Below are 15954 nucleotides of genomic sequence, written 5' to 3' on the forward strand. Positions count from 1 at the left end.
TTGAGGTCTTTGAGTATTAAGATTTAATCCTATCAATCACGATGCTTGAAAGTCAATCCCCCAAACATGTTCCTACACCCAATTTGCTTTGGCCAAATGTTTATTGGAACAACTCTTTAACCTCTTTAAAGTAATGCATCAATATTAGACCATGTCTCATTCTGGATCCTCAAGCAACTTCCCTTTTGCATAGATGGATATGTCAATCCCCGCACGACGGGAAGTCCGACCGATACGCGAGAAGGGTAACAAAAAGGGAAATTGGAGGAAAAGAGAACGGGCCGGGCCGCTAATTTCTTGCGTAGTAAGTGAATTAAAAATAAAGTTCACACATTATATTCAAGTCAAGGTACAAGGGCACTTTTTGTGCATCCCTGCGTGCGTGCACACGTGCACACATTCAAAGGACTTGGGTTTCCTTGGTGCAGCTACATGCCACCAAAATGGCATTTCAAAGAGAGAATTTCCTTAGGAGGATGGCTACATTTAAGTATTGGGATACTTATAGATCCACGCATACAGCTCCTTGTGTTAAGTAACATTGCATGATAGTCACCTAAACTAGTGTTTTGTCCAAGTTTGCTTTACCTGTTATGATAGAATAAAATTTCTTCATTTTGAGCAATTGTGACTAAGTGTCGATATTTCTTCTTAGTAGAACAAAACTGTCATTCAAATACAAAGCAAAAAGTTGTACAGTAAGACATAGGAGTGATTCATTGCAACAGTCTAGCTTAGAGTTGCTTTTGTAAAATCTCCAAGTACGGAAAAACAACACTTGCAACAAAAAAACATGCCAGTTCATATCAGCATATACCTCACTTGTTGATATGAATGTGTCTTCTTCCCAATAAAAGACTTGTTACAAGAAGCGATGATGGGATATTAGCCTCGGGTTTTTGGTAAAAGGTTGGCTTCTTTGGTACTTTGTAAAATGTAAATGCCACACAAAGGAATCAAGAAAGCGTTGAAAACCATCTACTGTGTCCTTTGAGAGGGGAAGCGGTATTCATGTCAGGACGATCTCATTACCGGGAACCTCCTTTACAGGTGCAGGAATTCCTTTACCATATGCTGCTATTAAGAGGGCTTCAGCACGACCTGCAAGCAGACATGGAAGCATCAATATCATTTTGGAAGAATGTTTAAACATAGCCAGACCTCTGACCTCCCCTCCAGCATGCACCTTACAAACAGCCTTGATCTGCCTACAGCAAGCACAACATATCTGCCATTGCAGCTAACAAAGCAGTGAAAGTATTCCACTTATGAAGGGAGCTTGAATCTTTAGACTAGCGCATCAATCATAAAGTCTATCAAAGGTCTTAAAAGTTTTTAAAACTAACAGTACACGAAACTTCTATTAGGAAAACCATGGAAGAACATTTTTAAAGATTGACGTGAAATGTAGTAGTAGTAGTAGTAAGTCAAAGTACACCACAGCACCTGCTACCATGATAGGCATACAGATAAAAATGAATCACAAGTTTCTGCTTACACTAAGAAGATAGATATAAAGACAGAGAGCAAATTTCTGCTTGCACCCACTACAATTGGATCCCAACTGCAAACCCCACGCACAGAGAGAAGCATAGCCACCAAACTAAGAATATTTCATTGTAAGGCACTGCCTTGTTGAGCAACAAACATTTCACCTCACTACAGCCATCACACCCCCTACGACTTCATTGCAAGATACAGCTGAGAGAATGGCATTTATGTAAGAGTCTCACAACCCTCCAGGGGCACATGTATAACTATGCAATGACAGACTTTGAAGACGGGAACTGGTCACCACATCCCCACTAACTAACTTCCTTTAAATGACCCTTGGCGTGGTGAGTTATAAAAATGCCTCGTAAGAACTATGCTGGCTCGAAGCCACAGAGGACATAAAAACTGTGTCAATCCTCCTTTTCCCCATTGGAACATCTGTGTATTTCATCAATGGAAGACATTGCAGGCAAACTCATTCATATCTCATCAGTGACAAGCAAAGAGTCCAGGACTCATTCAACCGGACTTTGCCTCATGTAACTATCATATGCTCTGTTTCACTATACACATACTAGGATGATTAACAAAACAAAGCGTTAACTGAGAAAAGGGAATGCATGTTTCAGAATGAGCAGGCAGTGAGTTCATATACCTAGATGAATCCAGGAACATTCCCAAACTCATCCTCTAAAAACACAACATAGTGCAGTTTCAATCTCATGAGAGTCACTCACAAGGTTGAAAATCATAAACTCCATCATGCATAGCAGGGACTAGCTACTATGACATCCCCACTGACGTCATCAGCGCCCAACAGTGGGTGTAGACCATAGTATAAAAATATGCTCTCACACATACAAATCCACACACCCACACATACTTGAGCATCCATTTATACAAAGTCTTCGTACTGAGTTTCTATCGGCACTCCGGAGGTGAAGGGCAGACTCAGCCATGATGAAGGCTAGCACTAAAGGAGAAGGCTAATCAAAAGGTAGTCCAAAATCTCTTCATTCAAGCTACAACTGCTTGTGAAGTCTAAACATTTTCATTTTAGTCTCTCCTCAATGAGCATCTAAATCTAAATCTAGCTGATAGGGCAACGCACCATTTAAGATAGAAAGAATTATCACAATACCAGCAGGCCGCAACTTGGACGAAAACTTCACAAGGTGAAATTTGCATGTCCCCTAATACGGCAGAAGACTATACCTAGATGAATCCAGGAACATTCCCAAACTCATCCTCTAAAAACACAACATAGTGCAGTTTCAATCTCATGAGAGTCACTCACAAGGTTGAAAACCATAAACTCCATCATGCATAGCAGGGACTAGCTACTATGACATCCCCACTGACGTCATCAGCGCCCAACAGTGGGTGTAGACCATAGTATAAAAATATGCTCTCACACATACAAATCCACACACCCACACATACTTGAGCATCCATTTATACAAAGTCTTCGTACTGAGTTTCTGTCGGCACTCCGGAGGTGAAGGGCACACTCAGCCATGATGAAGGCTAGCACTAAAGGAGAAGGCTAATCAAAAGGTAGTCCAAAATCTCTTCATTCCAGCTACAACTGCTTGTGAAGTCTAAACATTTTCATTTTAGTCTCTCCTCAACAAGCATCTAAATCTAAATCTAGCTGATAGGGCAACGCACCATTTAAGATAGAAAGAATTATCACAATACCAGCAGGCCGCAACTTGGATGAAAACTTCACAAGGTGAAATTTGCATGTCCGCTAATACGACAGAAGCATATACCTAGATGAATCCAGGAACATTCCCAAACTCATCCTCTAAAAACACAACATAGTGCAGTTTCAATCTCATGAGAGTCACTCACAAGGTTGAAAACCATAAACTCCATCATGCATAGCAGGGACTAGCTACTATGACATCCCCACTGACGTCATCAACGCCCAACAGTGGGTGTAGACCATAGTATAAAAATATGCTCTCACACATACAAATCCACACACCCACACATACTTGAGCATCCATTTATACAAAGTCTTCGTACTGAGTTTCTGTCGGCACTCCGGAGGTGAAGGGCAGACTCAGCCATGATGAAGGCTAGCACTAAAGGAGAAGGCTAATCAAAAGGTAGTCCAAAATCTCTTCACTCAAGCTACAACTGCAGGCAGTGAGTTCAGTGTCTTCTTTCGAGGGAAATGCAGTGCTCAACTTACGTAAGCTTCCATAAATGACCACCCCCAGCTTCCAATGAGTATAGCAGATTGATAACCAGAGCATCTTGCTAATCATGGTAGTAACAAAATATAGGGCCAAGTGCCATCCATTTGCTCAGGAGATATATGCCAATAGCCCCTTTGATCAATTAAAAGAAGTATAGGGCTTTGCAGAATCGCACTTTAACAAGGTCCAAACTCCGTTGAGTCTCGATATACAAATGCCATCCACCATAGAAAGCATGCAACTCATTCGTGTAAAATCTAGGTACGAAGACCACGAGTTTCTAACATTATACCATAGATGATGCATGATATTCAATAGATCGTAGAGCATATAAATATGCAATATACAAGAAAACGAGGCATGCCCCACAACTATAGGCCCATGTGATATCAACATGGCTACAAGCAAGTGCCTCGGGCCCTCAATACCAAACAGCCAAAACTCAATAGTCAAGTAGATGATGTATGTAACAAAACTGAGACTACAAAAGCCCTTGAACCCAAAACCCAAGGCAATAGCGTTTTGGAAACATTTCGAGAATGCTGGGATGCCGTTCTCAAGTGTTTCAGGTTCTAGTGCATTCCAGGGGTTACCCCTTGCCCTATTTCTTTGGGACGGCACGGTGTTCTCTGGTAACTATGCCTAGTGGGTCCGTTGGCCATTTCGAGGCTTACAAGTGTGGCACCCTACAATTTTACTCATCATCCGGGTCCCATAACCCTCTATCAATCTCCAATCATGGACGTCAAGTCGATCACTCCTGAGTCCCTCTTTGAACCTTGGTCCACCATGCACAGTTGTTGAAAGTGATGTTCTTCAAGTTATCCATGGCTGTCCCATTTCCCATTAATATTTCGATGGTAAAGATTCCTGAAAATCCTTAATCTTGATCATGCTCAACCACGTAGACATAAGGCACTATTACCTTGATTCTTCAACTCCCAAAGATGCCTCCTGATTTGAAAAGGTGTTGAATCGTACACTTTCCCAGGCTGAAACATGTACGTAGGTGAGGGGTACCTAAGCCCAAACCTGGGTGACATCTTGGATCAAACTTTGTAGCACCTAATATGCAAAACCACCAAGTGTTAGCAATGACCTTGAGAGAGCTTGCAAGCTCTCCACCCAACCCTAGATCTAGTACAAAGGATCACCCTCCAAGCTTGAGGTTAGCCAAGCACCAAGCCATGTCATCCATAGCCACAACCCCGGTGTGCCATACCATAGGACTCCAGCAATTCAGGTGTTTCGCGAGACTAGACATAGGCATGTTGTATATCCTGGTATCCTAGAGAGTTCACCCCATGGAACGCCCAGAAATGAGCCTTCAGCTCATACACATAGACCAACACAGGGGTGTCCCTAACTTAAGTACACCCATACACAGGTATAGACTAACGGCACTTTGGACCCCATTATATGGTTCCATTGCTTGGACCTATCCCCATCCTGCTGCCAGCTCATGATATGACTTGATGTCATAAGATTTCCCCACCAAGAAACAGCCTTACACTAGCAAGTTAAATCAGGGAATTGCCACGTCCCTTCATGTGAGAAGAAGCTCAAAAACTACCCTATTCCTCCTCAATGGAAACCAAACTAACAACTGCACCTAACATCTCTTTTAGGCAGCTAACATGAAAACCTAGATGTATCCTCACTCTAGAAGGTAACGCCAACTCATAGGTAACATCTTTAATCACGTGAACCATACAATAGGCCCACAGTAGCATGCTGATCTGATAGTTTGTAAACTTCACCAGTTCGTACTGTCCCATAATCTTTAGGAATACAGTGTTGGTACCTCACCATCATTCACAAGGTTTCTATGTTTCTTATTAAGGTGGTTCCAGATGGTTACATCCTTTGTCTTCTCCGATTATCTCATGGAGGTGCTTGTATCTGGGAGTCTCATGAGACTCACTTGAGACTCTTCGCTTGCAGCAAGCACTTAGGTGATACTTGGATTGTTTGGGAGAGCTAGAGCTCTTGAGTCATATAGCGTGGAGTTGCTGGCAGCAGAGTCGGCATGATAGTTTCTATATAATGAGCACGTTGTCATGAGCAATGTGCTCTTGGTATTGAGTCTGTGTGCATGCGTGTGTGTGTGTGTGTGTGCGTGTGTTTGTGTGTGTGTTTTTTACTTGGTGTGTGTGTGTGTGTGTGTGTGTCCATTGGGGTGAAATTGGAAGCACGTCGTATTGCTTCTTCTTCCTGCCCCCGTTGCTCTCATCATCGTGAGACAGTTCCCCATTTGTTATGGTCTTGCCCGCACTCTCGGATATTGATCACTCATGTCTCTCATTTGCTGCGGCTCCGGTTTCCCTCTATCAAATTTAGGAAACTCTTCTGGATGTTTGGATGCTTCTCATCTCAGATGTCTCCATTCCTCCTTTTCTTTCACTGGACTCGTTTTTGGGTATTATGGACTATTTGGACACAGAGATTGCATTTTAGGATGGGACAACAGTTTCCTCAGGCATATGCTTTCTTCAGAATGTCCCTCAAGCAATCTTTATATGATAGTTATGCTGCGAGGGACTTGGATGCTACTAGCCTTGAAGTGTTTTCTCATTGTTTTTGAGTTCTTTCATTAGGCTCTCTTTTGGAGTCTAATGTCATGTACATTGATTTCATGTTAATTTTATAGTTACTGGTTTCACAAAAAAAAAGTGTGTCAGAGAGGACGTAGCGAGAGTGTCCATTGTCGAGCGTGTGTGCTGGTTTTTCTTTAGCCATCTGGCTACCCATACGTCTTGCTGCTGCATCCGTACTTTTCCCATACGTGCTTGGTGCATCCGTACATTTTCCATCATCGTCCCTTCGTCCGTACATGCTTGCTGTTCCGGGCTGACGTGATCTTGTCAGTACCCACTTGATTTCCATGCAGTCCTCTTTTCGTCCGTACTATCTGGCATTTTTGTCATCTGTACTGTCAAGCTTTTTGCCCGTACTGTCTTTTTTCTGCTCGTGGCAGTCCTCTGTACAACCTGTTATACATACGCCCATCATATGTCCGTACAGTTTTCTGCCTGTACTATCTGTCATAAAAGTGCGACAGATAAAAGTGCATGTACACTTGTCCATACTGCCTGTCGTACGTCCGTACAGTCTATTGTAAAAACTTCCTTACAGCCTTTCTGATTTCCCCCCGTCCGTACACCTACTCTCTGCTTGCTTTGCCATACAGTTACTTTCGGAGCTGTCAGTCAGTGATTTCTAGGGCTCAAGCATTTGGAGAAAACACGTACCCAGTGACCAAGGTCAAACCTCTTCCGGTTCGCAGGGTTTTGACATCACAACATTGGTGATATGCCATTGGAAAACCTTCCACAAAGATAGGTTGGGACAGCATAAAAAGCAGAAGCAGTCTGAGTGCAGGAAGTCTAGCAAACTCCACGAAAAACTGTTGCAGCTATGAGACCTCTACCTCCTCGCACTTGGAATGGGCCTTCCTCCAATGGTCACACCCCTGAACAAAATTCGGGTGTAGGCATTACTTGGGCTGCTGTCACAGCCAACCAAACTCTTTTCCCGGAGGAGGACATTGCTACTTCGCTGTCCTCTCCAAAGGCAATGGTGTTACCTTAGGATAGGGGCCCTGACCCTGAGGTGGATATGCAGACTTGATTTGCATTTTGGGCTCAGCTGTACATATATTGTAAATATGTTGTCACATATTAAATGCTTGACTCTCAATGTGCAGGGTTTGTGTGATAGATACTAGGAAACGGAAATTAGTTTGGGTGTATCTCAATAAATTACAGCCTCACATTGTAGCTCTTCAAGAGCACAATCAGCACATGTATGCAGGACAGCATGGACACTTTCATGGTTATGATATTTTCTATGCTGGACAGCATTCTTTTTCAGGAGAGTTGTCTTTCTGGTGAGACATGAATTGCAGCCTGCAGTGGCTTTTAATGATAATCTATGGAAGATGGATTGTTGTGCAATGCTTAATTTAGGGAGAGATTTTTGAGTTTGCTTCAGTTTATGCTCCACAATCATCTCATGCTAGAGGAAAAATTTGGGAGGACATGCAGAGCTATCCCTAGTGTTATCATGTATTCATATGTGGAGATTTTAATAATACCCCTCAACCTGGAGATAATAAAACTGGACGCACTCATATGTTGGCATTTGAAAAAGATCATTGGTCTCAGCTCTTACTTCAGCTTCGTTTGACTGACTTATGGAAAGAATCTCTACCTTTTATGCTAGGTTTCACTTTTCAACACAATGCAGTCTCCTCTTATCACGCACACCTGGATCATTGGTACAGGGCTAATCCACAGCATTATGACAATCTTACTTCAAAAATGTGGGTGGATTATACCTTTGTGCATTCGGATCATGCTCCTGGCTGGCTGAGAATATCATTGCATGATATACCAGATGATCGATTATCTCATAGAAGGTTGCTCATTGTAAACAACAGTTACTTGCAACATACTGTCTACAAAGACATGGTTTTTAATGCATGTCAGCCTCTTTCCTCTCAAAGCCTTATTGATATAGATTATGCTTGGGATACTTTTGTTGCTCGCATGCAATCTGTTATCACGACCTATGGTAAGAATTACATGAAGACTCTGCGGGCAAATTAGCTCAAGCAAAATGGACTTGCCAATCTTTAACTGAGCTCAGCCATTTTCGGCCTCTCTCCATGGATGAAAGCTCTTCTTTATGTCAAGCTCGGCATTATCTCCAAAGTAATGATCACAGGAAAATCTCTAAGTGGGAGACAAGATCAAGACAAAAGGCCTTCCTCGACAAAGGATGCTCGTCTAAAGAATTTTTTAAAAGTTTGCATTGCAAGAGGCTATCTTCAAATATTTGTCGTGCTCTTACGCCTGATGGGGTTTGGACTTGTTCAAGAGCACAACTTGCTGCAGTATGTGTTGATCATTTTCGCATCAGTTTGGGATGGCAGATCTCCCTTCACAAGATGTTCTTCAAGCCACGAATGCTCTACTTCAATATGTTTCTCACATTGTTTCTCCTATGCAGGCTACTGAACACTGTAAATGCCTTTTACTGAAACAAAGTCGATTGATGCTTTAAAATAATGTGGCAAATGGAAATCTCTAGGATGGGATGGCCTCACAGTTGACATATTGGGACATTCTTTTGCATATTGGGACATTCTTAAGCTGCCTCTTTTATGCATGATCAATTCTACTTGGAAAATCAGCATCTTCCTAATTCATGGAAAAAAGGGATTGTCAAGCTCATTCCAAAAAAGAATATATGTGAATCCGTGGCTGATTGAAGGCCAATTACCCTTATGCCTGTTGTTCACAAGATCATCACCAAGATGGTAGTTGATCGCATTAAAGGGTATCTACATGATAGACTTCATCCTGCTCAATATGGTTTTGTTCCTCGACGGCATATTACAGATAATATTGCTAATGCATATGTCGGTATAGAATACGCCAAATATACAGAGCAGGATGTTTTACTATTACAGGTTGACATTACTGAAGCTTTTGACACAATTCAATGGGATTTCATTTCATAGACTATGCATGTATTGGGTTTTGGTAAAAAACTGCAGAATATTATTTATTGGCTTTACAGTGACAATAAGACTGCTTGCATACTCTCGGGAGATAAATCTGAAGCATGGACTCTTTCCGATGCTCCATTCGTCAGGGCTGTCCACTTAGTGCATTGCTTTATGCTATTGCTACCCATCCCATGCTTCAGTATATGGATCATCTGGTGGCAATAGATAGGCTTCATGGTTTGGACATTCTTGGAAGTGGTACGCTGATTACTCAAGCATATGCTGATGATTCTTTTTTTACTCCAAGGAATAGTAGGCAGGATTTATCCTCTCTCATGCAAGCACTCTCTCTTTTTGGTTTGGCTGCTGGATTTCATGTTAATTTACAGAAATCCACTCCCTTTGCATTCCAAGGAATGGCATTCTCTCTTGTGGCTTGGCGAAATTGCTCAACCAAATCAACTGGTTCGTTACTTGGGCTATCCTCTTGGTTGGATGATTACTCGTCGACAACAATCTGATTGGGTTTTGGCAAAACTGAAGAAGAAACTTGAATATTGGAAACTTGCCACCATGGCCTTTGCATGTCAGGCTATAGACTGTTCAATCCATTCTTATGGCATACATACAATTTTATTTGCCCTTGATCATGTTCAACAAAGGGCATCTTGCAACCTTCATCTCTCTGGTTATGAAAGCCTTTGGCGCTCTAAACATCACAAAAAAAGCTTACGGTTACTTTCGGTGCAGCATTTATGTTCTCCCAAGATGCATGGAGGACTTAATATTCTAAATCTTCATGTACATATTCTTGTTCATAAAGGCAAAATGATGCTGCAATTTATGCAGGGTTCTCAGCCATGGGCTGCCATGATGCATCATTTGCTCTCTCAACTTACTACCCCTGTCCCCACTGATCTCCAAAATGTTGATCGACTGAAACATATTCTATCTCACTTGGAATGGAATGGTAGAGAGTCTTTACAGGGCAATTCTTTATGTTCTGAAAGCATACATTGGTCGAGAGCATTTTCCCCTTCGTTGGCTTTGCGCGAGCCTCGACGTTCGTATTTTGAGAGTATTAAGGGGATCCATTTTGTTGCAAATGTGATTCATGATGATGGGATCCCTCTTTCTTTTCCTCAGGCTGCTGCAAAATTCAATCTTGGCATGCATTGCTGTCTTGTTTGGTATCTTATTACTCATATGCTTCAACCTTTTATTTTTGTCACAGATGCTTGGCTCCACAAGAGTCAGTGCCTCATCTTCTTTTGCATTGCTCTCACACTCGTGACTTTTTGGGATTGCTCCACCATCGTTTACAAACCAAATTTCCCAGTGCGGCTTTTGGAAAATCTTTCTGGTTATTTCGGATTCACCCACACCGACAGGGTTTTGATTTGTTTTTTGTATGGGTTCACTATGGACTCTCTGGAAAGATACAAATCATAGAGTCTTTAGTGATCCCTTTTTCTCCCTATACTCCTTCTTCAGGCACTCTTTGCAGCAATCTTTTTTTGATTGCTTGCAAACAGGGACTTTTGATCATGATGTATATTTGTCATATCTTGAAATCTTCTCTTGATGTATTTGAGCACATCCTGCTTTGGGATTGTGAATCTGTATTATAAAAATAACTCTTTCCACCCAAAAAAAAAGTGTGTTTTTTACCTGGGTTCACTACTGGCACTATGGACTCTCTGGAAACATAGAAATCATGGAGTCTTTGGTTATCCAATTTCTCTCCTTTTGTTTTTTTCCGTCGGTCTTTGGAGCAATCACTTTTCGATTGTTTGCAAACGCGATGGAGTCTTTGGTGATCCAATTTCTCTCCTTTTGTTTTTTTCCGTCGGTCTTTGGAGCAATCACTTTTCGATTGTTTGCAAACGCGATGCATAGATCATGATGTATATTGGTCTTACATGGAGATTTTCTCTTGATGTAAACTTTTTAGCTTATCTGTTTCTGAGTTGGCTCTCTTGTAATATAAAGTACTCAAAGTTCTCACCCAAAAAAAAAAAGTGTGCGTGTGTGTGGCTAGGTCTATTGCAAGTCTTTTGGAGTCTCTTGTAAACTGCTAAAAGCCCCATAGAAATGAGCAATGGTCGAATTCGTGTCTAAGTATCCTTTCTAGTGAATAAAGATATTTGTTAGGTTTTTATCAATATCTCATGTGCTCGAATTTCTCCTTTTTTGTATTATTTTATGTGAAACTCTCGAATGGTGATTAAGCGTGATTGTGGAGAGAAAGTAGAACTGCTAGAATTGAATTCTATCAATTGGTTGGTATTAGAGTCACTTTCTCTGAGAATGTGTTAGGGCTGGTCATGAGATTGTCGAGAGGCTTATGGTCTTGGTGAGTAGTCCACATTGAGGCTTGTGAGAAGGTGTCGAGATGGATAGCTGGTCAAAATTGGACAAGTCCGGTTTGGGAGATTCAACCATCATCACGTTTAATGGAAAAAATTTTGCATTGTGGGAAATCTTTACAAGATTGCTACTCATGCAAAAAGGGCTCTAGGAAGTCGTGTCAGGGTCGGAAAAGAAATCGGCCGGTAATCAAGGAAGTGAAAAAATCCAAGCCTGGGATCTCAAGAATGATAAGGCTTTGGGATCCTAGGTCAGGCCTTAGGAGTGGATTATTTGCACCATGTAGATATTTCCAAGACAACAGCTTGGAATTGGCAAATACTAGAAACTTTGTTTGGAACAAAAGTTTAAAATTCAAAAATTGTTCAAAAATAGGAGTTGTTCGGGTTTCATATGGCAGATAATGAACCTCTGGGTACTCATCTCAACCGGAATAAAGTCAATCATGAGGCAGTTGCACGCACCTGGAGCAAGTTAAATCAATCCTAGTTGCCTACATATAGAATTTATCTACCCCTTATGATGTTTACAAGCATGACATCTCCTGTTTCATCTCTAATATTATGGAACTTTTTTGGTGGTCACGTCACCGACGTGAAGCCTCAAATTACTTTCTATGGATTACATGTGCTCACCGAAAATGCGTGGGGGTTTGAATATTCTTAATATTCACCTCCATATTCTAGCTCATAAGGGAAAAATGATGCTTTAGTTCAGGTAAGGTGATCAGCCTCGGGTATACATGATGAGATGTTTACTTTTGCACTTGTCTACTACAACCTTTGGTCGCTGGCAGCCTACCCAATGGGATTTTCTCTTGGGTCATATTAATGGCAGGATTAAGGGCTGTCCGTTTGTCACTCACTTGCTTTCTGATTGAAAGCACATACTCTTTCACCTTAAATGGCATGGCCGTGATACTCTTGCTTGGAACTCCTTACATGCTGAAAGCATTCATTGGTCAAAGTTGTTTCTACTTCCATTGGAATTGCAAGAACTCCATCGCTCTTTGTTTATTTGGTCCAAACGAATATGCCTTGTGGGAAATGTGCTTGATGATGTTGCTTTGGTGCTATCTTCTTCTACAGTAGTCAGACACTTTGGCTTGGGACAGCAATACCAGCCCCTATGGCACTTATTGTCACAGATGCTTTATCGCTTTCAAAAAATGCCTCGTCTTGAGACTCTGGACCGACTCAAAGACCAGGCCTTTCATTCGGAATGTTAGGAAACATCATGGTTGCATCGCTATATAAGGTCCTGATGTCTCCTCCTTGAGTTTCTCTTCAAGCAAATCACGTCTGGTCTATAGCACGTGTTCCCTAATGGTGACGGTAAAGGTTGCGGCAAATTTGCCCTTGCAAACTTCTACTTCGGCAACATATCTTCTTTTGGCGTGTTCCACTTGTGGTTAGATTTTGGCACGTAGACACATTGCCCATGCCACCCGTCACAGATGTCTATCCTTGAGAGAGATTATGCCTCATTTATTTTGGCATTGCCCAAAATCTCATGACTTTCTATTTCTGCTACGACATCAGCTTTAAGCTCATTTCCCCAGTGCCTATTTTGGCAAGCTTTTCTGGCTGTATGGTGTTCATCCTGTCAGATAGGGGTTTGATCTCTTACATTGATAGAGCTAGCCTCTAACCACCTCATATTTCTTCTCAAGTCGTCTCCATTGGAGCAAGTTGATGTAGTTCAGATTTCACTTATGTGAATCCACGACAAGTCACACATCGGCAACCACTTCTATTTCAAGGGGTGAGGTCCAAGTTCATGTAAATCATTCACGGACATCTGTGTCCAAACTTGCATCTGTCTCGAGTTCCTCTCTACCTTATGGATTTGTCTAGGGTGAACCCATGTGAAGGTGCGTCCATATCCTCATAAAACTGAGATGAGAGGTTTGCCTTTCCTTTGAGCAAGTAGGATAGGCCCAATGGGACAATGGTCCAATCAATTTCAGAGGGTCGTGAGCAAGATCACACAACTTGCCCCAAGTCGGAGACTCTTCAACCTTTCATACTTGAGATGCGCGGATCAATGAACCTACACAGGTGACAAGCTTCTTGCATTTGGTAAGGACAACTTTCATAAGCAAGGGTCTATCGGAAAGTGAGGATACCATCACAATCATCCAATGATATTTAGCATGGTGGATGGTAAAGCATGTCAAATAGAGCGCCCCCCCCCCTCTTCCCTTTTTCTTTAGTAGTAGCTCCTTCCAACCGGGGACACTAATGCATTATTAAGCCGGCGCCAACTTGGGAGTCACCCAACTCCGTGAGGTGCAAGATCCCAACGAGTGGTTCTAGCTAGACTAGAGCAAGCCTCATAGCCAAAGACAGTGCCCTTCTCTTAATATCCTACCTACATTGTGGATATCTCCAGCTTGCTTCTTCTGCTCACATGGGGCATGGCAGTTTGGTTTATACAGATTTTCCATTTTAGGCAAAGGGAGGTTCCTAGCATGACTTAATGTGCATCAAGAGATCACTCTAGTCACACCAATATCAACACTCTGCGTTGTGTACTGCATCCTCGGGGGGAAACTTACAGCTGCAGATTTCAGCAACTTTAAAAAGATGAAGACCCTTGAGATTGGTCATTACATCATGTGCTCCCTTTGTAATTTTACTTTCCAAGGATTTCAATTCCATTCTCTCAAACATTTTCATAGTGGTTGATTTCAAGGCCCTACAAAAAACACACATCTAGTAAGATCCAAATGTTAATTTAAAGTTATGAGGAAGATCTGCCACATTACAAGGATCCAACGTTCCTTTGCATAGTCAATTAAGTAAACTTCCCCTCACCATATAGCTTGAAAAGTTAATAATTGACCAAAGTAACATCATAAGCCGCTGTATCATCATTATAAAGGATGTGATAGCAACCATCCATCTAATATACAATGAAAACCCTTGCAGTTGGTCATGAGGCCATTGATATTTGCGCACAATTTTCAATGCTTTCTACTTGCAATCTGTGTTCTTGGCCCCTTCTTTTCAGATTTCAGTCACCAATTTCCATTCCAAGGATAGCGTTACATTCATAGCTTATTTCCATGTTTCTTCAGGTGCATTTCACCAAGGCAGCCATAACATGCGGTACACGTTACAAATGAGCCATATCGAATGTACTCCATGCAAAAGATATTCAGTGTACAAAAACGGGAAAGCCAACAAGCCTACGTGGACTCATTTACAAGTCGTAACAACAATGGACAAGAATGGATCCTATCATACCTATCACCTCAAGAATGGATCCCGCTCCTAGGTTGACTGACATTTGCTACATTCTGAAACACTCAAGATTAAGAACAACAAACAAGCATGTGTGCATGCATGTTCCACCTTGTCCACACATGCACACTCGCATAGCTTGAATGTGTAATACACTTACCATGATCTTTTTTCCGCCTCAATCGTGGTGCCAAAGATGGAAACATCAAAGCAGCACTTGCCCTGCAGTCATCCTGATTTGCCATGCGACAAGTGTTTTAAAGAAAATCAATTTTTATAAAATGGTTTTCAATGCTCAAACTAGTGTCTTATGAGATATTAGTCAAAGATAGATCATATTCACTTTCTATGTTGCAAATGCCAGGGTCTACAAGAACAGATACACAACGTAAGTCATCTCACCAAATAGCTCTATATGACATATACCCAAACTTTAATGAGAGTGATCAAAGCATTCAAAACTGTCCATTAAATTATCAAGATGAGATTCCAATCCAAGGCATTAAATACAAACCTCGTCCCTTGTATAGGCCAGTATACATATCCCGCATTGAGCTATATAATAAGGAACTTCAATACAAGGGCTCTAGAGAAGATAGATAGATTATGAGAAGTGTGGTGAGATCCCAATCAAAGGCACTAAATACTAACCTCATTGCTTGTATAGGCCAATATACCTATCTCTCATCGAGCTATATAATAAGGAACTTCAATACAAGGACTCTAGAGAAGATAGTTCGATTATGAGTGGTGTGGTGTGAAGACACCCTTGGGGCGCGGGATATCTTCCTCATTTTGGCCCTTCGTTGTAACACAAATATTGCATTCTTAATAATCTCCACATTTTCATGTTCTTCTCTCACCCCCATTTCCAACATTTGGTTTCAGATCTCTACTCCTCTACCAGCTAAAGCTAGTCCTGCCTCAGCAGAAGGTCCTCCAACAAATCATCTTCCTTTCAAGGAAAAAATATTTGATCAGTGAAAATGGAAGCCGACCCAATGTGCAATGAAGGGTGGGAATGGCTTATGGTTGTTGATACAATCATTTGTCCGCGATCGGGAGCCGCCATCTATCTTATTTTGTGATTTCTGCAAACTTGCTAGGAGGAAAATAC

At 41.6% G+C, this 15954-nt stretch overlaps 1 protein-coding gene across 2 annotated transcripts in view; it reads right to left on the minus strand.

Annotated features, from left to right (window-relative positions):
• Positions 1-324: 324 nt before the first annotated feature.
• The window catches only part of LOC147888223 (Holliday junction resolvase MOC1, chloroplastic-like), a 99949-nt gene continuing 84319 nt past the window's right edge, over positions 325-15954 (minus strand). The window contains exons 6-7 of one of the 2 annotated variants that reach the window (XM_087393663.1): positions 14998-15070; positions 339-1101 (exon numbers count right to left, since the gene is read on the minus strand). In XM_087393663.1, coding sequence (XP_087249789.1) covers positions 1010-1101; positions 14998-15070 — 165 coding nt within the window. In that variant the 3' untranslated portion in view covers positions 339-1009. Of the gene's footprint in view, positions 1102-14997; positions 15071-15954 lie in introns of both variants that reach the window. The other variant, XM_087393664.1, reaches the window with a different exon arrangement.

Source organism: Dipteris shenzhenensis, chromosome 22, assembly GCF_047967505.1.
Source record: "Dipteris shenzhenensis isolate YYH24624 ecotype China chromosome 22, Dip_SZ_1.0, whole genome shotgun sequence".
NCBI classification, from domain to species: domain Eukaryota; kingdom Viridiplantae; phylum Streptophyta; class Polypodiopsida; order Gleicheniales; family Dipteridaceae; genus Dipteris; species Dipteris shenzhenensis.